Source organism: Carcharodon carcharias (assembly GCF_017639515.1).
Source record: "Carcharodon carcharias isolate sCarCar2 chromosome 36 unlocalized genomic scaffold, sCarCar2.pri SUPER_36_unloc_2, whole genome shotgun sequence".
NCBI classification, from domain to species: Eukaryota; Metazoa; Chordata; class Chondrichthyes; order Lamniformes; family Lamnidae; genus Carcharodon; species Carcharodon carcharias.
In genome coordinates this window covers 387,444-413,031 of record NW_024470737.1, presented here as the reverse complement: position 1 = coordinate 413,031, position 25,588 = coordinate 387,444, and the positions used below count along the sequence as shown (strand labels likewise).

Sequence of the window (25,588 nt, the reverse complement as noted above, 5' to 3'; positions counted from 1 at the left end):
TGTGGGACCCGTACCCCAGTGAGAGTCAGTGTGTGTGGGACCCGTACCCCAGTGAGAGTCAGTGTGTGTGGGACCCGTACCCCAGTGAGAGTCAGTGTGTGTGGGACCCGTACCCCAGTGAGAGTCATTGTGTGTGGGACCCGTACCCCAGTGAGAGTCAGTGTGTGTGGGACCCGTACCCCAGTGAGAGTCAGTGTGTGTGGGACCCGTACCCCAGTGAGAGTCAGTGTGTGTGGGACCCGTACCCCAGTGAGAGTCAGTGTGTGTGGGACCCGTACCCCAGTGAGAGTCAGTGTGTGTGGGACCCGTACCCCAGTGAGAGTCAGTGTGTGTGGGACCCGTACCCCAGTGAGAGTCAGTGTGTGTGGGACCCGTACCCCAGTGAGAGTCAGTGTGTGTGGGACCCGTACCCCAGTGAGAGTCAGTGTGTGTGGGACACGTACCCCAGTGAGATTCAGTGTGTGTGGGACCCGTACCCCAGTGAGAGTCAGTGTGTGTGGGACCCGTACCCCAGTGAGAGTCAGCGTGTGTGGGACCCGTACCCCAGTGAGAGTCAGTGTGTGTGGGACCCGTACCCCAGTGAGAGTCAGTGTGTGTGGGACCCGTACCCCAGTGAGAGTCAGTGTGTGTGGGACCCGTACCCCAGTGAGAGTCAGTGTGTGTGGGACCCGTACCCCAGTGAGAGTCAGTGTGTGTGGGACCCGTACCCCAGTGAGAGTCAGCGTGTGTGGGACCCGTACCCCAGTGAGAGTCAGCGTGTGTGGGACCCGTACCCCAGTGAGAGTCAGCGTGTGTGGGACCCGTACCCCAGTGAGAGTCAGCGTGTGTGGGACCCGTACCCCAGTGAGAGTCAGCGTGTGTGGGACCCGTATCCCAGTGAGAGTCAGTGTGTGTGGGACCCGTACCCCAGTGAGAGTCAGTGTGTGTGGGACCCATACCCCAATGAGTCAGTGTGTGTGGGACCCGTACCCCAGTGAGTCAGTGTGTGTGGGACCCGTACCCCAGTGAGAGTCAGTGTGTGTGGGACCTGTACCCCAGTGAGAGTCAGTGTGTGTGGGACCCGTACCCCAGTGAGAGTCAGTGTGTGTGGGACCCGTATCGCAGTGAGAGTCAGTGTGTGTGGGAACCGTACCCCAGTGAGAGTTAGTGGGTGTGGGACCCGTACCCCAGTGAGAGTCAGTGTGTGTTGGACCCGTACCCCAGTGAGAGTCAGTGTGTGTGGAACCCGTACCCCAGTGAGAGTCAGTGTGTGTGTGACGTGTACCCCAGTGAGATTCAGTGTGTGTGGGACCCGTACCCCAGTGAGAGTCAGTGTGTGTGGGAACCGTACCCCAGTGAGAGTCAGTGTGTGTGGGACCCGTACCCCAGTGAGAGTCAGTGTGTGTGGGAACCGTACCCCAGTGAGAGTCAGTGTGTGTGGGAACCGTACCCCAGTGAGAGTCAGTGTGTGTGGGACACGTATCCCAGTGAGAGTCAGTGTGTGTGGGACCCGTACCCCAGTGAGAGTCAGTGTGTGTGGGACACGTACCCCAGTGAGAGTCAGTGTGTGTGGGAACTGTACCCCAGTGAGAGTCAGCGTGTGTGGGACCCGTACCCCAGTGAGAGTCAGTGTGTGTGGGAACTGTACCCCAGTGAGAGTCAGTGTGTGTGGGACACGTACCCCAGTGAGAGTCAGCGTGTGTGTGGGACCTGTACCCCAGTGAGAGTTTGCACTGACAAGGCAATAAATGAGAATTGATGTTAAGAAAAGGTAAAGAATCCTTCATTTTATGGAGCAGTTTTGATGTGTGGAGAGGTTGCTCTTGGCAGTCGGTGTGAAAGGGTTTGACAGAAACAGGGGTTAGAGCGATCGTTCGTTCATCTCTCCTCTCACCCTCTTCGGTTCCCTCTGCCCCTGGCGAACGCGGCAATGGTCCCATTTCTCTCCAGGTCCCCAGCCAGAGCTTAGGCAAAATCGGCAGCCTGCGCGGTAGGCCTCAGGCCTGAACCGGACGGTAAGTGTACTTGTCCTGACCCGACGCGTAGCTCCAAAATAACCAAAACCGGACCAAGCTCGTCAGGATTCCCGGGACGTTCGGCACCTGGAGGGATATTGGGAAAGGAGGGGGAAGGGGAGATAAAAATGAAACAGAACGCGTTTAATGGTAACAGAATTCAGGCTGGAAGGCCTCCAGCTGTGTTTGTAATAAAGACCGTCCCCGTACAGTAACCAAATCCTCATGCTCGCCTGTCAATGGCACACGCCAAGAAAAATATCGTGCATTTCTCTAGCGCCTAACCCCACCGCAGGACGTCCCAAAGCGCTTCCCAGCCAATGAGGTCCTTTTCACTTTCAAGGTGGCCCCTGTTGTCAGGGGGGGTGGGGGAAGGGGCCAGCCAACTTGTGCACAGCAAGATCCCACAAACAGCTAAATGATCATCAGCCAGGTCCGTCTGTTTCTCTTTGGTTAAGGGGTAAATGTTGGGCCCCAGGACACGGGGGAGAACTCACCTTCCCCCACCACCACCAGCCCCACCCCCCACCCTCGCCCCACCACCCCACCACCCCACCAAGCTGCTCCTCTTCCAACAGCGGCTGCTGGGTCTTTTACAACCACCCGAGGGGTCAGACAGGAGCCTCGTAGTGACATCTCATCCTGAAACACGGCACCTCGGACAGTGCGGCACTCCCTCAGTACTGACCCTCCGACAGTGCGGCGCTCCTTCAGTACTGACCCTCCGACAGTGCGGCACTCCCTCCGTACTGACCCTCCGACAGTGCGGCACTCCCTCAGTACTGACCCTCCGACAGTGCGGCACTCCCTCAGTACTGACCCTCCGACAGTGCGGCACTCCCTCAGTACTGACCCTCCGACAGTGCCGCTCTCCCTTAGTACTGACTCTTCGACAGCGCTGTGCTCCCTCAGTACTGACCCTCCGACAGTGCCGCTCTCCCTTAGTACTGACTCTTCGACAGCGCTGTGCTCCCTCAGTACTGACCCTCCGACAGTGCGGCGCTCCCTCAGTACTGACCCTCTGACAGTGCGGCACTCCCTCAGTACTGACCCTCCGACAGTGCTGCACTCCCTCAGTACTGACCCTCCGACAGTGCGGCGCTCCCTCAGTACTGACCCTCCGACAGTGCGGCACTCCCTCAGTACTTACCCTCCGACAGTGCGGCACTCCCTCAGCACTGACCCTCCGACAGTGCGGCACTCCATCAGTTGTGACCCTCCGACAGTGCGGCACTCCCTCAGTACTGACCCTCCGACAGTGTGGCACTCCCTCAGCACTGACCCTCCGACAGTGCGGCACTACCTCAGTACTGACCCTCCGACAGTGCTGCTCTCCCTTAGTACTGACCCTCCGACAGTGCGGCACTCCCTCAGTACTGACCGTCTGACAGTGCGGCACTCCCTCAGTACTGACCCTCCGACAGTGCGGCACTCCCTCAGTACTGACCCTCCGACAGTGCGGTAATCCCTCAGTACTGACCCTCCGACAGTGTGGCACTCCCTCAGTACTGACCCTCCGACAGTGCGGGCTTCCCTCAGTACTGACCATCCGACAGTGCAGCACTCCCTCAGTACTGACCCTCCGACAGTGCGGCGCTCCCTCAGTACTGACCCTCCGACAGTGCAGCACTCCCTCAGTACTGACCCTCCGACAGTGCGGCGCTCCCTCAGTACTGACCCTCCGACAGTGCGGCACTCCCTCAGTACAGACCCTCCGACAGTGCGGCTCTCCCTCAGTACAGACCCTCCGACAGTGCGGCACTCCCTCAGTACTGACCCTCCGCCAGTGCGGATCTCCCTCAGTACTGACCCTCCAACAGTGCGGCGCTCCCTCAGTACTGACCCTCCAACAGTGCGGCGCTCCCTCAGTACTGACCCTCCGACAGTGCGGCACTCCCTCAGTACTGACCCTCCGACAGTGCGGCGCTCCCTCAGTACTGACCCTCCGACAGTGCGGCACTCCCTCAGTACTGACCCTCCGACAGTGCGGCGCTCCCTCAGCACTGACCCTCCGACAGTGCGGCGCTCCCTCAGTACTGACCCTCCGACAGTGCGGTGCTCCCTCAGTACTGACCCTCCGACAGTGCGGCGCTCCCTCAGTACTGACCCTCTGACAGTGCGGTGCTCCCTCAGTACTGACCCTCCGACAGTGCTGCACTCCCTCAGTACTGACCCTCCGACAGTGCGGCTCTCCCTCGGTACTGACCCTCCGACAGTGCAGCACTCACTCAGTACTGACCCTCCGACAGTGCGGCAGGCTGGGTGGGGGGGTGGGGCGGTGGTTGTAGTGCTCAGTGGGTGAGTGCAGCATCTTGTGATGCCAGAGCCTGAATCTTAAAGGAGGGGGGGTCACTCACTAGGCCTCGGTATGATCTGTGGGGGCGAATATTTTGTGTCCTGAATTAAAGATCCATTAGCCGTTGTTCAGACGGACATGTTGTGTGAAACAGTCGTTAAAAAATCCCTCAGATTCAACAGGAGAAGGCCATTCAGCCCCTCCAGTCTATCCCTCCATTCAATCAGATCATGGCTGATCTGTATTCTAGCCCCATCTGCCCACTCTGGTTCCGTAACCCTTTAACGCCCCTTACCCAACAAAAATCTATCCACCTCCGTTCGGGAATTTCCAATTGACCCCCTGCCAACCTCAACAGCTTCACTGGGGGTGGGAGAGAGTTCCAGATGTGTGTGTGTGTGTGTCTCTGTGTGTGTGTCTCTGTGTGTGTGTCTCTGTGTGTGTGTGTCTCTGTGTGTGTGTGTCTCTGTGTGTGTGTGTCTCTGTGTGTGTGCCTCTGTTTGTGGGTGTGTGTGTAGGGGTGTGTGTGTGTGTGTAGGGGTGTGTGTGTGTGTGTGTGTCTCTGTGTGAGTGGGTGTGTGTGTGTGTGTGTGTGTGTGTGTAGGGGTGTGTGTGTAGGGGTGTGTGTGTGTGTGAGAGTGTGTGTGTGTCTGTGTGAGAGTGTGTCTGTGTGAGAGTGTGTGTGTGTGTGCGTGTGTGTGTGTGTGCGTGTGTGTGTGTGAGAGTGTGTATGTGTGTGTGTGTGTGTGTGTGTGTGTGTGTGTGAGAGTGTGTGTATGTCTGTGTGAGAGTGTGAGTGTGTGTGAGAGTGTGTATGTGTGTGTGTGTGTGTGTGTGAGAGTGTGTATGTGTGTGTGTGTGTGTGTGAAGTGCTTCCTGACATCACCCCTGAATGGGCCTGGCTCCAATTTTAAGCTTCTGCCCCCCCCCACCCTTTGTTCTGAACTCCCCACCCCCACCAGAGGAAACAGTTTCTCTCTATCGACCCCATCGAATCCTTTAATCATCTTAAACCCCCCTCGATTCGATCGCCCCTTAATCTTCCACACTCGAGGGAATACAAGCCGAGTCTGTGTGTGACCTACCCTCGGAGTTCAACCCTTTCAGCCCCAGGATGGTTTAACCAAATGCCCAACTGTCCCCCCTCGGAGTTCATTACCACGATGTAGTAGTCAGACAGCTGGAGGCCGTACAGAGTCCAGGACGTGGAGGTAAGGATTGTTGCCACTGTCAGTGAGAACGAGAGGCATTTTGTTGACCGAGTCCGGACTATTTTGGCCTGGAAGACACAAGAGAGGGGGAGAGAACGTCACAGCCAACACTGTTGTCACACTCAGTTGACATTCTGCACCGAGCAGAGAGCTTTACAGAGCAGCAATTCAGCCCATTGTCCCTGTGGCCTCCCTCTCTGAAACAGCTCTCGTCTTAACGCTACAGGGCTTCAAACCCAGCCTCACACTAGGCCCCGTGGCCAAACATGGACTAGGCCCCAGGGCCCTGTGTCCAGTCACGGGCTAGGCCACAGGGCCAACCACACACTAGGTCCCAGGCCGTGTGGTCAACCACATGCTAGGCCCCAGGTCTTGTGGTTAACCACACACTAGGCCTCAGGCCCTGTGGCTTAGCACACGCTAGGTCCCAGGGCCCTGTGGTTAACCACATTCTAGGCCCCACGTTCTATGGTTAACCACATTCTAGGCCTCAGGACCCTGTGGTCAACCACATCTTAGGCACCAGGCTCCATGGTCAACCACACGCTAGGCCCCAGGCCATCAGTTACATGCTAGGCTTCAGGCCCTGTGTCTAGGACCTTTCCATTTATTCAATTTCTCTGAATATTGGCTTTTTCTAAGTCCTGCAGTCTGCTCTCCTCACTGTCCCAGGATATTTCTGTTATATCTCCCCCCCACCCCCGTGTCAACAACCCTCTTTGTGTTAAAAAATAAGCCCCTCCCAACCGCTCCCTCCCTTGATGCCGAGTTTAAAAATGATTCATTCTGGTGACGAACACAACTGACCAGCGGAACTGGATTTTCCTGGATGACTTTTATCAATTGACTTTACCCATTATTCCAAACTCCTCTGTCCGATCTACCTGTTCGAGGAACCCAGGTTTCTCGCAAACACAGGGATATGGACTCTCTCGGCGTCTCAGTGGGGCCTCGGGGCCTTGCATACTGTGTGAGGTACACTGGAGGGCTTCCAGCGGCCAGGTCAGAGTTCGCCTCCTCAACCGGCCTCTGATCTCTGCTGCCCCGTCCCAAGCAGCCAAGGGGGCTTCAAGGCCAGCCTCACACACACCAGGCCCCAGGCCCCAGTTCACACTAGACCCAAGGCCCCACCTTACACACTAGGCCCAAGGCCCCACCTTACACACTAGGCCCAAGGCCCCACCTTACACACTAGGCCCAAGGCCCCACCTTACACACTAGGCCCCAGGCCCCAGCTCACACTAGGCCCAAGGCCCCACCTTACACACTAGGCCCCAGGCCCCAGCTCGCACTAGGCCCAAGGCCCCACCTTACACACTAGGCCCCAGGCCCCAGCTCACACTAGTCCCAAGGCCCCACCTTACACACTAGGCCCCAGGCCCCAGCTCACACTAGGCCCCAGGCCCCACCTTACACACTAGGCCCCAGGCCCCAGCTCACACTAGGCCCCAGGCCCCACCTTACACACTAGGCCCCAGGGCCCAGCTCACACTAGGCCCAAGGCCCCACCTTACACACTAGGCCCCAGGCCCCAGCTTACACACTAGGCCCAAGGCCCCACTTTACACACTAGGCCTCAGGCCTGCCGGTAGCATTACCAACTGCGATTAAATCTATTCCTGGAGGTTTCTCCACACAAAATTTGCCCCCACACTCCAGCCATTAGTCGGCCAACACATCCACCCTTGTGACGCACGGCCTTCCTACGCCGATTGAAAAGCTAAAAGACTCATCACCCAATTGGATGGCACTTGACTCTCAGGCAAACAGCCTTTTTTTCCCCCCTTGTTTTCAATATTTTTATATCTGGTAAAGAGAAATGTTCAAAGAAAACGACAAAAGAAGTGTCTCCTTTAATGTCCTGATGGTTTATCTCCAGGGTTGCACACAGCAGTGTCCTGGAGACTGAACTTCAGTTCCTGGAGAAACCAGACCAGTGCTGGAGGGTTGGCGACCCTACCCTTAGGCCAACGGCAAACACCAGGCTCCTCAACCTTTGTCAACTGCATGCCAGGTCACAAGCCCCTTGGCCAACGGCAAACACCAGGCTCCAGGCCTCGTGGCCAGCCGCATGCTAGGCTCCAGGGACAGAGGCCAACCACACACGCTAGGCCCCAGCCCCTGTGGTAAACCACACACAATAGGCCCCCAAGTCTTGCGGCCAACCATTCACTAGGTCCCAAGCCCCAGTGGCCAACCACAAACACAAGGCCTCAGACCCCATACCCCAGCTGCATGCTAGGCCCTAAGCCCAGTGGCCAACCACACACACACTAACACTAGACCCCAAGCCCTGTGGCCAACTACACACACACGAGGCCCCAGGCCCTGTGGCCAACTACACACACACTAGATCCCAAGCCCTGTGGCCAACTACACACACACTAGGCCCCAGGCCCTGTGGCCAACCACACACACTAGACCCCAAACCCCGTGGCCAACTACACACACACTAGGCCCCAGGCCCTGTGGCCAACCACACACACTAGACCCCAAACCCCGTGGCCAACCACACACACGAGGCCCCAGGCCCTGTGGCCAACCACACACACGAGGCCCCAGGCCCTGTGGCCAACCACACACACTAGACCCCAAACCCCGTGGCCAACTACACACACACTAGACCCCAAACCCCGTGGCCAACCACACACACACTAGGCCCCAAGCCCTGTGGCCAACCATACACACACTAGGCCCCAGGCCCTGTGGCCAACCACACACACTAGACCCCAGGCCCTGTGGCCAACCACACACACTAGGCCCCAAGCCCTGTGGCCAACTACACACACACTAGGCCCCAGGCCCTGAGGTCAACTACACACACACTAGGCCCCAGGCCCTGTGGCCAACCACACACACACACTAGGCCCCAGGCCTCCTGGTTAGCCCCACCCAGAGCCATGGTGAGACACAGAGGAAGGTGGCAAGAGAGATTTCTTTATTTCAAGGCCCCGGCCACCACCCCGGTCAATGTGGAGAGTGGGTGTGTGAGAGTTTTACCAGGTCAGCCAGTGGTGAGAGGTACATGCTGATGGTGAAGGCGCTGCACAGCAAGCCCAGCTTGTTGAGGCGTTGCTCGGCGTCCAATACCAGCATCGTGAAGTACAGGTAGACGATCGCTAAAACCGCTCCCGCAAAAGCAACCTTGGACACCACCTGAAACTGTGATGGGAAAAACACACAGAGAGAAAAGGAAAGGAGTTAAAAACCTTCGGGGCCTTTACCCTTAGAGATCAGATGCTGGACAAGGCCTCAGGATCCATGGAAGCAATCAGCTTGTCCTATGACCTCCTGTGGCCTATCACCCATGACCCTTGGCCTCCCATGTACCTCCATACCCGTGGGCGAAGACAGGGGCCAGATTGCCTCTTAGGTGTGCGGAGATATTAAGCTTTGGGTAAGGAGGTTATTGGTTTGAGTCCCCACTCCAGAGACCCAGGCCCCATAATCCAGGACGACACTCTCAGTGTCAGGGCTGAGGGAGTGTGGCATTGACGCTGAGGGTCAGAGCCAAGGGAGAGCCGCACTGTCGGTGGGTCAGAACTGAGGGAGTGCCGCACTGTCAGAGGGTCAGTACTGAGGGAGCGCCACAGTGTCGGAGGGTCAGTACTGAGGGAGCGCCGCACTGTCGGAGGGTCAGTACTGAGGGAGCGCCGCACTGTTGGAGGGTCAGTACTGAGGGAGGGCCGCACTGTCAGAGGGTCAGTACTGAGGGAGCGCCGCACTGTCGGAGGGTCAGTACTGAGGGAGTGCCGCACTGTCGGAGGGTCAGTACTGAGGGAGCGCCTGACTGTCGGAGGGTCAATACTGAGGGAGTGCCGCACTGTCGGAGGGTCAGTACTGAGGGAGTGCCGCACTGTCGGAGGGTCAGTACTGAGGGAGCGCCGCACTGTCTTTCTATTTGAGATGAGGGATGAGTAGGGTGGAGGTTCCCAGTATCCTGGGCCCTCAGTCTTGCTCAAACCAATCATCTCTCAGTGGGATCCTGTCCCACCTCCCATTAGCCAATGGGGGAATTAGGTGCAGGGCCACATGCAGTGGGGAGTGGGAATGCTGGGCAGGAGGAGAGGGGCCCGCAGGGAGCTGTCTACCTTCTCGGTGCTGAAGTACAGGTAGGCCAGGATATAACTGATCTGCAGAATGACGCCAATGGAGTTGACGGTGATCAATGTCCAGTCACCCTTCAGTTGTCCGTAGTAGAGCCAGCCCAGGTTACTGCAGAGGGACACAAGGGAGCAAATCAATAACCACACACAGGCCCGAGAGAAACCACTCGACTCTGCGGAGGCCAGAATATCTCAGACACCTCCCCTTGCCCCACAAGCCCAGCCAAGTGTGCAGCTGAGGCAGGGTGGAGGGAGAAGTCCCCAGGCTCCAGCTGCGGCCTAGTCCAAACCGACAGGGTAAGAGAGAGAGAGCACGGAGGGGACAACTTGCATCATAGAGCTTCACACACACAGCAGAGGGAGAGAGAGAGAGGGACTGAGACAGACAGAGAGGGACAGATGGATTTTCATCCGATGTAACTGCATACAACAACCTACATTTATATAGCACCTTGACTACAGCAAAATATCAGAAGGAGACAGGGACGTGAATCAGACACAGTCAGACCCCGAGAAACATGAGACCAAAATCTCGGTCAAAGAAGTCGGTTTTAAGGAGCGTCTTAAAGGAGGGGAGAGAGACAGAGAAGCGGAGAGGTTCAGGGAGGGAATTCCAGAGCTCAGGGCCCCCCCCAGGCAGCTGAAGGCCCGGCCGCCAATGGTGGAGCGATGGGAATCGGGGGACGGTCAAGAGGCCGGAATGGGAGGAGCGCAGAGATCTCGGAGGGTTGTAGGGGCTGGAGGAGGTTACAGAGATAGGGAGGGGTGTAGGGGCTGGAGGAGGTTACAGAGATAGGGAGGGGTGTAGGGGCTGGAGGGGGTTACAGAGATAGGGAGGGGTGTAGGGGCTGGAGGAGGTTACAGAGATAGGGAGGGGTGTAGGGGCTGGAGGAGGTTACAGAGATAGGGAGGGTGGTGAGGGCCATGGAGGGATTATGAAAACACAGACGCTGACTGTAAAATGGAGGTGTTGCTGGGCTGGTGTGAGGCTGGGTCAGTGAGGGCAGGAGGGGGCAGTGGGTGAATGAAAACTCGCAATGCCCGCTCAAGCTTCCTGCAGAATAACTCGCATCACCTTGCAACCATGAGATGACCATTTAAAGGGGCAGTCCGCAACACCGAGGAGCATGGCATGCGGCTCCCATCCCCATCCCCAGCGCCAGTCCAGTTCAGCGTGAGTCAGGCAACGCCCTGTGCTCACCTCTCTTTGAACGCCAGCCTCCCTCCGCACAGCAGCCCTGGAAAGGCTACGTGCAAAACATCACGAGACATTTTCTCTTTGATCGTTCCTCCGTCTCTCCCCTGGGCACCAACGCGTGGGTGGGTGGGTTCACCCAGTCCGTGAGTGTGGGCTGCGGGGGGCTGCAGGGGTGATATATTAGCTCGGATGGAGGGTGGGTTAACGGATAGAAGGGTGGGAATGGCCATAAAAAAGGTAAGTACAAGTTGTAGGCACTGGAGTGCCACAGGATCAGTGCTGGAGCCTCAGCTATTTACAACCTATATTAGTGACTTAGATGAAGAGACGGAGATTAATATATCTAGGTGTGCTGACGATACAGAGCTAGATGGAAGGTAAGCTGTGAGGAGGACACAGAGAGGCTGACGATACAAAGCTCGATGGAAGGTAAGCTGTGGGGAAGACACAGAGAGGCTGACGATACAAAGCTAGATGGAAGGTCAGCTGTGAGGAGGACACAGAGAGGCTGACGATACAAAGCTCGATGGAAGGTAAGCTGTGAGGAGGACACAGAGAGGCTGACGATACAGAGGTAGATGGAAGGTAAGCTGTGGGGAAGACACAGAGAGGCTGCAAAGGGATATAGACAGGGTAAGTGTGTAGGTAACAAGGTGGCAGGTGGAGTATAATGAAGGGATGCGTAAAGTTATTTACTCAGGTTGTAAGAATAGGAAAACCAGAATATTATTTAACAGGTGTGAAACCTGTAAGTGTTGATGTTCAGAGAGACTCGGGTGCGTTTGTACAAGGAACACAGGAAGTTAGGGTGTGGGTGCAGTAAGCTGTTAGGAAGGTAAATGGTATGTGGGCCTTTATTACGGGGGCTGGGGTACAAGAAGAAAGAAGCCTTGCTCCAGTTGTACAGGGTGTTGGTGAGACCACATCTGAAATACTGTGTGAGGTTTTGGGCTCCACATTTAAGGAAGGATATCCTTGTATTGGAGGTGGTACAGCGAAGGGTCACTAGATTGGTCCCTGGGATGAGAGTTTAGGTGGTTGGAGGAAGATGTGAGCATATTTTCCAGATATTAAGGGGAACAGAGAAACTTTATTTTATTCATTCCCAGGATGTGGGAGTCGCTGGCTGGGCCCAGCATTTGTTGCCCATCCCTAATTGCCCCTTGAGAAGGTGTGGGTGAGCTGCCTTCTTGAGCCGCTGCAGTCCCTGTGGGGTAGGCACACCCACCGTGCTGTTAGGGAGGGAGTTCCAGGATTTGGACCCAGCGACAGTGAAGGAACGGCCGATATATTTCCAAGTCAGGATGGTGAGTGGCTTGGAGGGGAACTTCCAGGTGGTGGTGTTCCCCATGTGTCTGCTGCCCTTGTCCTTCTAGATGGTAGTGGTCGTGGGTTTGGAAGGTGCTGTCTAAGGAGCCTTGGTGAGTTCCTGCATGAGGAAAGATCTAACAATTCGAGGCAGACCTTTCAGGAGTGAAATTAGGAAAGACTTGGTCACACCAAGGGTGGGAGGAGTTTGGAACTCTCTTCCGCAGGCGGCGATTGATGCTGGGATCGATAAATTTAAATCTTGAGTCCGGGGCAAAGGTGGGTCGATGAAGTTACCTCAGAGGTTAACCCTGATCTCCTTGAGCGGCAGGACAGGCTCGAAGGGCTGAATGGCCTCTTCCTGTTCCATGTTGTTCTCAAGTGCAAGAACTGGAGGGGGTGTGGAGGGCTCACTGACTATGAAGGGGCTGTAGAGATCGCAACCGGGGCCACCATGTCCCAGACTTACTTAACAGCTGTGCTGAGAAAGGGTAGGAACTGGATGTTATCTGTGCTGTTCCCAGAGATCATCCTCCTCAAATCGGACCTGGGGAGCAGAGAAATAAAAAACAACAACATGCATTTAGGCGGCACCTGCAACAGACCAACCACTCCCACCCAACCCAAAGGAGCAGCACAGGAGACATAGCGGACAACATTCTATAGGGAACAATGTCAGGGACGGACAACCAAAGGCTCGAGCCAAGAGATTGATTGTTAAGGAATGGAGAGAGACAGAGAAAGAGAGACAGAGAGAGAGAGACAGAGAGAGAGAGAGATGGAGAGGTTTAGGGAGGGAATTCCAGAGCTCAGGGCCCCCCCCAGGCAGCTGAAGGCCCGGCCGCCAATGGTGGAGCAATGGGAATCAGGGGATGGTCAAGAGGCCGGAATTGGAGGATCGCAGAGATCTCGGAGGGTGGTACGGACTGGAGGAGGTTACAGAGATAGGGAGGGGTGTAGGGGCTGGAGGAGGTTACAGAGATAGTGAGGGGTGTAGGGGCTGGAGGAGGTTACAGAGATAGGGAGGGGTGTAGGGGCTGGAGGAGGTTACAGAGATAGGGAGGGGTGTAGGGGCTGGAGGAGGTTACAGAGATAGGGAGGGGTGTAGGGGCTGGAGGAGGTTACAGAGATAGGGAGGGGTGTAGGGGCTGGAGGAGGTTACAGAGATAGGGAGGTGTGTAGGGTCTGGAGGAGCTTACAGAGATAGGGAGGGGTGTAGGGGCTGGAGGAGGTTACAGAGATAGGGAGGTGTGTAGGGTCTGGAGGAGCTTACAGAGATAGGGAGGGGTGTAGGGGCTGGAGGAGGTGACAGAGATAGAGAGGGGTGTAGGGGCTGGAGGAGGTTACAGAGATAGGGAGGGGTGTAGGGGCGGGAGGAGGTTACAGAGATAGGGAGGGGTGTAGGGACTGGAGGAGGTTACAGAGATAGGGAGGGGTGTAGGGGCTGGAGGAGGTTACAGAGATAGGGAGGGGTGTAGGGACTGGAGGAGGTTACAGAGATAGGGAGGGGTGTAGGGGCTGGAGGAGGTGACAGAGATAGTGAGGGGTGTAGGGGCTGGAGGAGGTTACAGAGATAGGGAGGGGTGTAGGGGCTGGAGGAAGTTACAGAGATAGGGAGGGGTGTAGGGGCTGGAGGAGGTTACAGAGATAGGGAGGGGTGTAGGGGCAGGAGGAGATTACAGAGGTAGGGAGGGGTGTAGGGGCTGGAGGAGGTTACAGAGATAGGGAGGGGTGTAGGGGCTGGAGGAGGTTACAGAGATAGGGAGGGGTGTAGGGGCTGGAGGATGTTACAGAGATAGGGAGGGGTGTAGGGACTGGGGGAGGTTACAGAGACAGGGAGGGGTGTAGGGGCTGGAGGAGGTTACAGAGATAGGGAGGGGTGTAGGGGCTGGAGGAGGTTACAGAGATAGGGAGGTGTGTAGGGACTGGATGAGGTTACAAAGATAGGGAGGGTTCGAGGGGCTGGAGGAGGTTACAGAGATAGGGAGGGGTGTAGGGGCTGGAGGAGGTTACAGAGATAGGGAGGGGTGTAGGGGCTGGAGGAGGTTACAGAGATAGGGAGGGGTGAGGGGACTGGAGGAGGTTAACGAGATAGGGAGGGTTGTAGGGGCTGGAGGAGGTTACAGGGATAGGGAGGGGTGTAGGGGCTGGAGGAGGTTACAGTGATAGGGAGGGGTGTAGGGGCTGGAGGAGGTTACAGAGATAGGGAGTGGTGTAGGGACTGGAGGAGGTTACAGAGATAGGGAGGGCTGTAGGGACTGGAGGAGGTTACAGAGATAGGGAGGGCTGTAGGGACTGGAGGAGGTTACAGAGATAGGGAGGGCTGCAGGGACTGGAGGAGGTTACAGAGATAGGGAGGGGTGTAGGGACTGGAGGAGGTTACAGAGATAGGGAGGGGTGTAGCGGCTGGAGGAGGTTAAAGAGATAAGGAGGGGTGTAGGGACTGGAGGATGTTACAGAGATAGGGAGGGATGTAGGGACTGGAGGAGGTTACAGAGATAGGGAGGGGTGTAGGGACTGGAGGAGGTTACAGAGATAGGGAGTTGTGTTGGGCTGGAGGATGTTACAGAGATTGGGAGGGGCGTAGGGGCTGGAGGAGGTTACAGAGATAGGGAGGGGTGTAGGGGCTGGAGGAGGTTACAGAGATAGGGAGGGGTGTAGCGGATGGAGGAGGTTACAGAGATAGGGAGGGTGTAGGAGCTGGAGGAGGTTACAGAGATAGGGTGGGGTGTAGGGACTGGAGGAGGTTACAGAGATAGGGAGGGGTGTAGCGGATGGAGGAGGTTACAGAGATAGGGAGGGTTGTAGGGGCTGGAGGGGGTTACAGAGATAGGGAGGGGTGTAGGGGCTGGAGGAGGTTATAGAGATAGGGAGGGTTGTAGGGGCTGGAGGAGGTTACAGAGATAGGGAGGGGTATAGGGGCTGGAGGAGGTTACAGAGATAGGGAGGGTTGAGGGGACTGGAGGAGGTTACAGAGATAGGGAGGGTTGAGGGGACTGGAGGAGGTTACAGAGATAGGGAGGGTTGAGGGGACTGGAGGAGGTTACAGAGATAGGGAGGGTTGAGGGGACTGGAAGAGGTTACAGAGATAAGGAGTGGTGTAGGGGCTGGAGGAGGTTACAGAGATAGGGAGGGATGTAGGGACTGGAGGCGGTTACAGAGATAGGGAGGGGTGTAGGGACTGGAGGAGGTTACAGAGATAGGGAGGGGTGTAGGGGCTGGAGGAGGTTACAGAGATAGGGAGGGTTGTAGGGGCTGGAGGGGGTTACAGAGATAGGGAGGGGTGTAGGGGCTGGAGGAGGTTATAGAGATAGGGAGGGTTGTAGGGGCTGGAGGAGGTTACAGAGATAGGGAGGGGTATAGGGGCTGGAGGAGGTTACAGAGATAGGGAGGGTTGAGGGGACTGGAGGAGGTTACAGAGATAGGGAGGGTTGAGGGGACTGGAGGAGGTTACAGAGATAGGGAGGGTGTAGGAGCTGGAGGAGGTTACAGAGATAGGGAGGGTTGAGGGGACTGGAGGAGGTTACAGAGATAGGGAGGGTTGAGGGGACTGGAGGAGGTTACAGAGATAGGGAGGGTTGAGGGGACTGGAGGAGGTTACAGAGATAGGGAGGGTTGAGGGGACTGGAGGAGGTTACAGAGATAGGGAGGGTTGAGGGGACTGGAGGAGGTTACAGAGATAGGGAGGGTTGAGGGGACTGGAGGAGGTTACAGAGATAGGGAGGGTTGAGGGGACTGGAAGAGGTTACAGAGAGGGGCGGCGAGGTTTACGGAGGGAATTCCAGAGCTTGGGACCTAAGGCAGCTGACAGGTGGTGTGTGGTGGGGGATGGAATGCTCGAGAGGCCGGTTTTTAAGGAACATCCCAGCGATGCACAGCACAGAAATCAGCCATTCAGCCCACGAGGTGTGTGCTATCTTAAATATTGCCCACAGAACACACGAGCTATAGCTACCCCTGGTTATACCTACCCTTGTTAACGCAGAGACCCCTAAAGTGAGGGTTGGGAGGGAACTCTCGATAGAGTACAATTTAAAATAGAATGTTACTGTTTAAGTGAAAATGCCAGACATTTTAAGTAGAATTTTAAGTAGAAATACAGCACAATTTTCAATTCAAACCCTGTAAGATAAGGAGGGGGAAGCCTATCCCCAGGTTAATGTTGATGGGAAAGTTGCTCAGAGAGAGCGAGAGGGGAAGTCAGCAACACACAGAGACATCTCAGTCCCTGTTCACTCACAGGCCGGTGGAGAACATCCATATTGTGAAGACCAGGCAGCACCAGGACAGCATCTGCAGTGTTTCCATTGGGAACCCAGCCCGAAGGACTCCGGCCACCTTTTCACTCCGGCTTAATACGTGCGAGCGGCCCACGCTCTGGTCACAAATCACTCACAATCTTGTCCTTGTTGGCAACAGTGCAAAATCCGCTCTGCTTCCAAGGCTGGATTTACTGGAGGGAGTTTATCCTGGGGTGTGAGAGAGCTCCAGGTATAAACTCACTGTACACACACTACGCAGTGTACACACGCTGCCCTAGGATAGAGAGAGAGAGAGGGATTTAACCCCACTATACACAAACTACGTGGTATACAAATAGTTCACTGGGCTAGAACAGTATACACAGATACTCTGGGTTAGAGAGGGATATAGAGATTTAACCCCACTGTACACACACTGCACAGTATACACACCCTGTCCTGGGTTACAGAGAGAGAGAGAGAGAGAGAGAGATTTACCCCCACTGTACACACACTACACAGTATACACACCCTGCCCTGGGTTACAGAGAGAGAGAGAGATTTACCCCCACTGTACACACACTACACAGTAAACACACCCTGACCTGGGTTACAGAGAGAGAGATTTACCCCCACTGTACACACACTGCACAGTATACACACCCTGCCCTGGGTTAAAGAGAAAGAGAGAGAGAGAGAGAGATTTACCCCCACTGTACACACACTACACAGTATACACACCCTGCCCTGGATTACAGAGAGAGAGAGAGATTTACCTCCACTGTACAAACACTGCACAGTATACACACCCTGCCCTGGGTTACAGAGAGAGAGAGATTTACCCTCACTGTACACACACTACACAGTATACACACCCTGCCCTGGGTTACAGAGAGAGAGAGAGAGATTTACCCCCACTGTACACACACAGCACAGTATACACACCCTGCCCTGGGTTACAGAGAGAGAGAGAGAGAGATTTACCCTCACTGTACACACACTACACAGTATACAAACACTGCCCTGGGTTACAGAGAGAGAGATTTACCCCCACTGTACACACACTACACAGTATACACACCCTGCCCTGGGTTACAGAGAGAGAGAGAGAGAGAGATTTACCCCCACTGTACACACACTACACAGTATACACACCCTGCCCTGGGTTACAGAGAGAGAGAGAGAGAGATTGACCCCCACTGTACACACACTACACAGTATACACACCCTGCCCTGGGTTACAGAGAGAGAGAGATTTACCCCCACTGTACACACACTACACAGTATACACACCCTGTCCTGGTTTACAGAGAGAGAGAGAGAGAGATTTACCCCCACTGTACACACACTTCACAGTATACACACCCTGTCCTGGGTTACAGAGAGAGAGAGAGATTTACCCTCATTGTACCCACACTACACAGTATACACACGCTGTCCAGGGTTACAGAGAGAGAGAGAGAGATTTACCCCCACTGTACACACACTACACAGTATACACACCCTGCCCTGGGTTACAGAGAGAGAGAGAGAGATTTACCCTCACTGTACACACACTACACAGTATACACACACTGCCCTGGGTTACAGAGAGAGAGATTTACCCCCACTGTACACACACTACACAGTATACACACCCTGCCCTGGGTTAAAGAGAGAGAGAGAGAGAGAGATTTATCCCCACTGTACACACACTACACAGTATACACACCCTGCCCTGGGTTACAGAGAGAGAGAGAGAGATTTACCCCCACTGTACACACACTACACAGGATACACACCCTGCCCTGGGTTACAGAGAGAGAGAGAGATTTACCCCCACTGTACACACACTACACAGTATACACACCCTGCCCTGGGTTACAGAAAGAGAGAGATTTACCCTCACTGTACACACACTACACAGTATACACATCCTGCCCTGGGTTACAGAAAGAGAGAGATTTACCCTCACTGTACACACACTACACAGTATACACACCCTGCCCTGGGTTACAGAAAGAGAGAGATTTACCCTCACTGTACACACACTACACAGTATACACACCCTGCCCTGGGTTACAGAGAGAGAGAGAGATTTACCCCCACTGTACACACACTACACAGTATACACACCCTGCCCTGGGTTACAGAGAGAGAGAGAGATTTACACCCTCTGTACACACAATACACAGTATACACACCTTGCCCTGGGTTACAGAGAGAGATTTACCCTCACTGTACACACATGACACAGTATACACACCCTGCCCTGGGTTAGAGAGAGAGAGATTTACCCTCACTGTACACACACTACACAGTATACACACCCTGCCCTGGGTTACAGAGAGAGAGAGAGAGAGAGAGAGATTTACCCTCACTGTACACACACAACAGTATACACACACTGCCCTGGGTTACAGAGAGAGAGATTTACCCCCACTGTACACACACTACACAGTATACACACCCTGCCCTGGGTTAAAGAGAGAGAGAGAGAGAGAGATTTATCCCCACTGTACACACACTACACAGTATACACACCTTGCCCTGGGTTACAGAGAGAGAGAGAGATTTACCCCCACTGTACACACACTACACAGGATACACACCCTGCCCTGGGTTACAGAGAGAGAGAGAGATTTACCCCCACTGTACACACACTACACAGTATACACACCCTGCCCTGGGTTACAGAAAGAGAGAGATTTACCCTCACTGTACACACACTACACAGTATACACACCCTGCCCTGGGTTACAGAAAGAGAGAGATTTACCCTCACTGTACACACACTACACAGTATACACACCCTGCCCTGGGTTACAGAAAGAGAGAGATTTACCCTCACTGTACACACACTACACAGTATACACACCCTGCCCTGGGTTACAGAGAGAGAGAGAGATTTACCCCCACTGTACACACACAACACAGTATACACACCCTGCCCTCGGTTACAGAGAGAGAGAGAGAGAGATTTACCCCCACTGTACACACACTACACAGTATACACACCCTGCCCTGGGTTACAGAGAGAGAGAGAGAGAGATTTACACCCTCTGTACACACAATACACAGTATACACACCTTGCCCTGGGTTACAGAGAGAGATTTACCCTCACTGTACACACACTACACAGTATACACACCCTGCCCTGGGTTAGAGAGAGAGAGATTTACCCTCACGGTACACACACTACACAGTATACACACCCTGCCCTGGGTTACAGAGAGAGAGAGAGAGAGAGAGATTTACCCTCACTGTACACACACTACATAGTATACACACCCTGTCCTGGGTTACAGAGAGAGAGATTTACCCCCACTGTACAAACACTACACAGTATACACTCCCTGCCCTGGGTTACAGAGAGAGAGAGAGATTTACCCCCACTGTACACACACTACACAGTAAACACACCCTGACCTGGGTTACAGAGAGAGAGATTTACCCCCACTGTACACACACTGCACAGTATACACACCCTGCCCTGGGTTAAAGAGAGAGAGAGAGAGAGATTTACCCCCACTGTACACACACTACACAGTATACACACCCTGCCCTGGATTACAGAGAGAGAGAGAGATTTACCTCCACTGTACAAACACTGCACAGTATACACACCCTGCCCTGGGTTACAGAGAGACAGAGATTTACCCTCACTGTACACACACTACACAGTATACACACCCTGCCCTGGGTTACAGAGAGAGAGAGAGAGATTTACCCCCACTGTACACACACAGCACAGTATACACACCCTGCCCTGGGTTACAGAGAGAGAGAGAGAGAGATTTACCCTCACTGTACACACACTACACAGTATACAAACACTGCCCTGGGTTACAGAGAGAGAGATTTACCCCCACTATACACACACTACACAGTATACACACCCTGCCCTGGGTTACAGAGAGAGAGAGAGAGAGATTGACCCCCACTGTACACACACTACACAGTATACACACCCTGTCCTGGGATACAGAGAGAGAGAGAGATTTACCCTCATTGTACCCACACTACACAGTATACACACGCTGTCCAGGGTTACAGAGAGAGAGAGAGAGATTTACCCCCACTGTACACACACTACACAGTATACACACCCTGCCCTGGGTTACAGAGAGAGAGAGAGATTTACCCTCACTGTACACACACTACACAGTATACAAACACTGCCCTGGGTTACAGAGAGAGAGATTTACCCCCACTGTACACACACTACACAGTATACACACCCTGCCCTGGGTTAAAGAGAGAGAGAGAGAGATTTATCCCCACTGTACACACACTACACAGTATACACACCCTGCCCTGGGTTACAGAGAGAGAGAGAGATTTACCCCCACTGTACACACACTACACAGGATACACACCCTGCCCTGGGTTACAGAGAGAGAGAGAGATTTACCCCCACTGTACACACACTACACAGTATACACGCCCTGCCCTGGGTTACAGAAAGAGAGAGATTTACCCTCACTGTACACACACTACACGGTATACACACCCTGCCCTGGGTTACAGAAAGAGAGAGATTTACCCTCACTGTACACACACTACACAGTATACACACCCTGCCCTGGGTTACAGAAAGAGAGAGATTTACCCTCACTGTACACACACTACACAGTATACACACCCTGCCCTGGGTTACAGAGAGAGAGAGAGATTTACCCCCACTGTACACACACTACACAGTATACACACCCTGCCCTCGGTTACAGAGAGAGAGAGAGAGAGATTTACCCCCACTGTACACACACTACACAGTATACACACCCTGCCCTGGGTTACAGAGAGAGAGATTTACCCCCACTGTACAAACACTACACAGTATACACTCCCTGCCCTGGGTTACAGAGAGAGAGAGAGATTTACCCCCACTGTACACACACTACACAGTAAACACACCCTGACCTGGGTTACAGAGAGAGAGATTTACCCCCACTGTACACACACTGCACAGTATACACACCCTGCCCTGGGTTAAAGAGAGAGAGAGAGAGAGATTTACCCCCACTGTACACACACTACACAGTATACACACCCTGCCCTGGGTTACAGAGAGAGAGAGAGATTTACCTCCACTGTACAAACACTGCACAGTATACACACCCTGCCCTGGGTTACAGAGAGAGAGAGATTTACCCTCACTGTACACACACTACACAGTATACACACCCTGCCCTGGGTTACAGAGAGAGAGAGAGAGATTTACCCCCACTGTACACACACAGCACAGTATACACACCCTGCCCTGGGTTACAGAGAGAGAGAGAGAGAGATTTACCCTCACTGTACACACACTACACAGTATACAAACACTGCCCTGGGTTACAGAGAGAGAGATTTACCCCCACTATACACACACTACACAGTATACACACCCTGCCCTGGGTTACAGAGAGAGAGAGAGAGAGATTTACCCCCACTGTACACACACTACACAGTATACACACCCTGCCCTGGGTTACAGAGAGAGAGAGAGAGAGATTGACCCCCACTGTACACACACTACACAGTATACACACCCTGTCCTGGGTTACAGAGAGAGAGAGAGATTTACCCTCATTGTACCCACACTACACAGTATACACACGCTGTCCAGGGTTACAGAGAGAGAGAGAGAGATTTACCCCCACTGTACACACACTACACAGTATACACACCCTGCCCTGGGTTACAGAGAGAGAGAGAGATTTACCCTCACTGTACACACACTACACAGTATACAAACACTGCCCTGGGTTACAGAGAGAGAGATTTACCCCCACTGTACACACACTACACAGTATACACACCCTGCCCTGGGTTAAAGAGAGAGAGAGAGAGATTTATCCCCACTGTACACACACTACACAGTATACACACCCTGCCCTGGGTTACAGAGAGAGAGAGAGATTTACCCCCACTGTACACACACTACACAGGATACACACCCTGCCCTGGGTTACAGAGAGAGAGAGAGATTTACCCCCACTGTACACACACTACACAGTATACACGCCCTGCCCTGGGTTACAGAAAGAGAGAGATTTACCCTCACTGTACACACACTACACGGTATACACACCCTGCCCTGGGTTACAGAAAGAGAGAGATTTACCCTCACTGTACACACACTACACAGTATACACACCCTGCCCTGGGTTACAGAAAGAGAGAGATTTACCCTCACTGTACACACACTACACAGTATACACACCCTGCCCTGGGTTACAGAGAGAGAGAGAGATTTACCCCCACTGTACACACACTACACAGTATACACACCCTGCCCTGGGTTACAGAGAGAGAGAGAGAGAGATTTACCCTCACTGTACACACACTACACAGTATACACACCCTGCCCTGGGTTACAGAGAGAGAGAGAGAGAAATTTCCCCTCACTGTACACACACTACACAGTATACACACCCTGCCCTGGGTTACAGAGAGAGAGAGAGATTTACCCTCACTGTACACACACTACACAGTATACACACCCTGCCCTCGGTTACAGAGAGAGAGAGAGAGAGATTTACCCCCACTGTACACACACTACACAGTATACACACCCTGCCCTGGGTTACAGAGAGAGAGAGAGAGAGATTTACACCCTCTGTACACACAATACACAGTATACACACCTTGCCCTGGGTTACAGAGAGAGATTTACCCTCACTGTACACACACTACACAGGATACACACCCTGCCCTGGGTTAGAGAGAGAGAGATTTACCCTCACTGTACACACACTACACAGTATACACACCCTGCCCTGGGTTACAGAGAGAGAGAGAGAGAGAGATTTACCCTCACTGTACACACACTACACAGTATACACACACTGCCCTGGGTTACAGAGAGAGAGATTTACCCCCACTGTACACACACTACACAGTATACACACCCTGCCCTGGGTTAAAGAGAGAGAGAGAGATTTACCCACACTGTACACACACTACACAGGATACACACCCTGCCCTGGGTTACAGAGAGAGAGAGAGATTTACCCCCACTGTACACACACTACACAGTATACACACCCTGCCCTGGGTTACAGAAAGAGAGAGATTTACCCTCACTGTACACACACTACACAGTATACACACCCTGCCCTGGGTTACAGAAAGAGAGAGATTTACCCTCACTGTACACACACTACACAGTATACACACCCTGCCCTGGGTTACAGAGAGAGAGAGAGATTTACCCCCACTGTACACACACTACACAGTATACACACCCTGCCCTCGGTTACAGAGAGAGAGAGAGAGAGATTTACCCCCACTGTACACACACTACACAGTATACACACCCTGCCCTGGGTTACAGAGAGAGAGATTTACCCCCACTGTACAAACACTACACAGTATACACTCCCTGCCCTGGGTTACAGAGAGAGAGAGAGATTTACCCCCACTGTACACACACTACACAGTAAACACACCCTGACCTGGGTTACAGAGAGAGAGATTTACCCCCACTGTACACACACTGCACAGTATACACACCCTGCCCTGGGTTAAAGAGAGAGAGAGAGAGAGATTTACCCCCACTGTACACACACTACACAGTATACACACCCTGCCCTGGATTACAGAGAGAGAGAGAGATTTACCTCCACTGTACAAACACTGCACAGTATACACACCCTGCCCTGGGTTACAGAGAGAGAGAGATTTACCCTCACTGTACACACACTACACAGTATACACACCCTGCCCTGGGTTACAGAGAGAGAGAGAGAGAGATTTACCCTCACTGTACACACACTACACAGTATACAAACACTGCCCTGGGTTACAGAGAGAGAGATTTACCCCCACTATACACACACTACACAGTATACACACCCTGCCCTGGGTTACAGAGAGAGAGAGAGAGAGATTTACCCCCACTGTACACACACTACACAGTATACACACCCTGCCCTGGGTTACAGAGAGAGAGAGAGAGAGATTGACCCCCACTGTACACACACTACACAGTATACACACCCTGTCCTGGGTTACAGAGAGAGAGAGAGAGATTTACCCCACTGTACACACACTACACAGTATACACACCCTGCCCTGGGTTACAGAGAGAGAGAGAGATTTACCCTCACTGTACACACACTACACAGTATACAAACACTGCCCTGGGTTACAGAGAGAGAGATTTACCCCCACTGTACACACACTACACAGTATACACACCCTGCCCTGGGTTAAAGAGAGAGAGAGAGAGATTTATCCCCACTGTACACACACTACACAGTATACACACCCTGCCCTGGGTTACAGAGAGAGAGAGAGATTTACCCCCACTGTACACACACTACACAGGATACACACCCTGCCCTGGGTTACAGAGAGAGAGAGAGATTTACCCCCACTGTACACACACTACACAGTATACACGCCCTGCCCTGGGTTACAGAAAGAGAGAGATTTACCCTCACTGTACACACACTACACGGTATACACACCCTGCCCTGGGTTACAGAAAGAGAGAGATTTACCCTCACTGTACACACACTACACAGTATACACACCCTGCCCTGGGTTACAGAAAGAGAGAGATTTACCCTCACTGTACACACACTACACAGTATACACACCCTGCCCTGGGTTACAGAGAGAGAGAGAGATTTACCCCCACTGTACACACACTACACAGTATACACACCCTGCCCTGGGTTACAGAGAGAGAGAGAGAGAGATTTACCCTCACTGTACACACACTACACAGTATACACACCCTGCCCTGGGTTACAGAGAGAGAGAGAGAGAAATTTCCCCTCACTGTACACACACTACACAGTATACACACCCTGCCCTCGGTTACAGAGAGAGAGAGAGAGAGATTTACCCCCACTGTACACACACTACACAGTATACACACCCTGCCCTGGGTTACAGAGAGAGAGAGAGAGAGATTTACACCCTCTGTACACACAATACACAGTATACACACCTTGCCCTGGGTTACAGAGAGAGATTTACCCTCACTGTACACACACTACACAGGATACACACCCTGCCCTGGGTTAGAGAGAGAGAGAGATTTACCCTCACTGTACACACACTACACAGTATACACACCCTGCCCTGGGTTACAGAGAGAGAGAGAGAGAGAGAGATTTACCCTCACTGTACACACACTACACAGTATACACACACTGCCCTGGGTTACAGAGAGAGAGATTTACCCCCACTGTACACACACTACACAGTATACACACCCTGCCCTGGGTTAAAGAGAGAGAGAGAGATTTACC

General features: G+C 53.6%; 1 protein-coding gene across 9 annotated transcripts in view; it reads right to left on the bottom strand.

The window, feature by feature from the left end:
• Positions 1 to 1,740: 1,740 nt before the first annotated feature.
• slc50a1 (solute carrier family 50 member 1) overlaps positions 1,741 to 25,588 on the bottom strand; it is a 41,442-nt gene continuing 17,594 nt past the window's right edge. For 5 of the 9 annotated variants that reach the window (XM_041181732.1, XM_041181738.1, XM_041181733.1 and 2 more), the window contains exons 2-7: positions 16,354 to 16,649; positions 12,583 to 12,660; positions 9,593 to 9,716; positions 8,502 to 8,663; positions 5,450 to 5,569; positions 1,741 to 2,081 (exon numbers count right to left, since the gene is read on the bottom strand). In XM_041181732.1, coding sequence (XP_041037666.1) covers positions 1,977 to 2,081; positions 5,450 to 5,569; positions 8,502 to 8,663; positions 9,593 to 9,716; positions 12,583 to 12,660; positions 16,354 to 16,421 — 657 coding nt within the window. In that variant the 5' untranslated portion in view covers positions 16,422 to 16,649 and the 3' untranslated portion in view covers positions 1,741 to 1,976. Of the gene's footprint in view, positions 2,082 to 5,375; positions 5,570 to 8,501; positions 8,664 to 9,592; positions 9,717 to 12,582; positions 12,661 to 16,353; positions 16,650 to 17,017; positions 17,038 to 18,708; positions 18,726 to 18,945; positions 18,962 to 25,588 lie in introns of those variants that run through there. The other 4 variants (XM_041181736.1, XM_041181737.1, XM_041181735.1 and 1 more) reach the window with 4 other exon arrangements.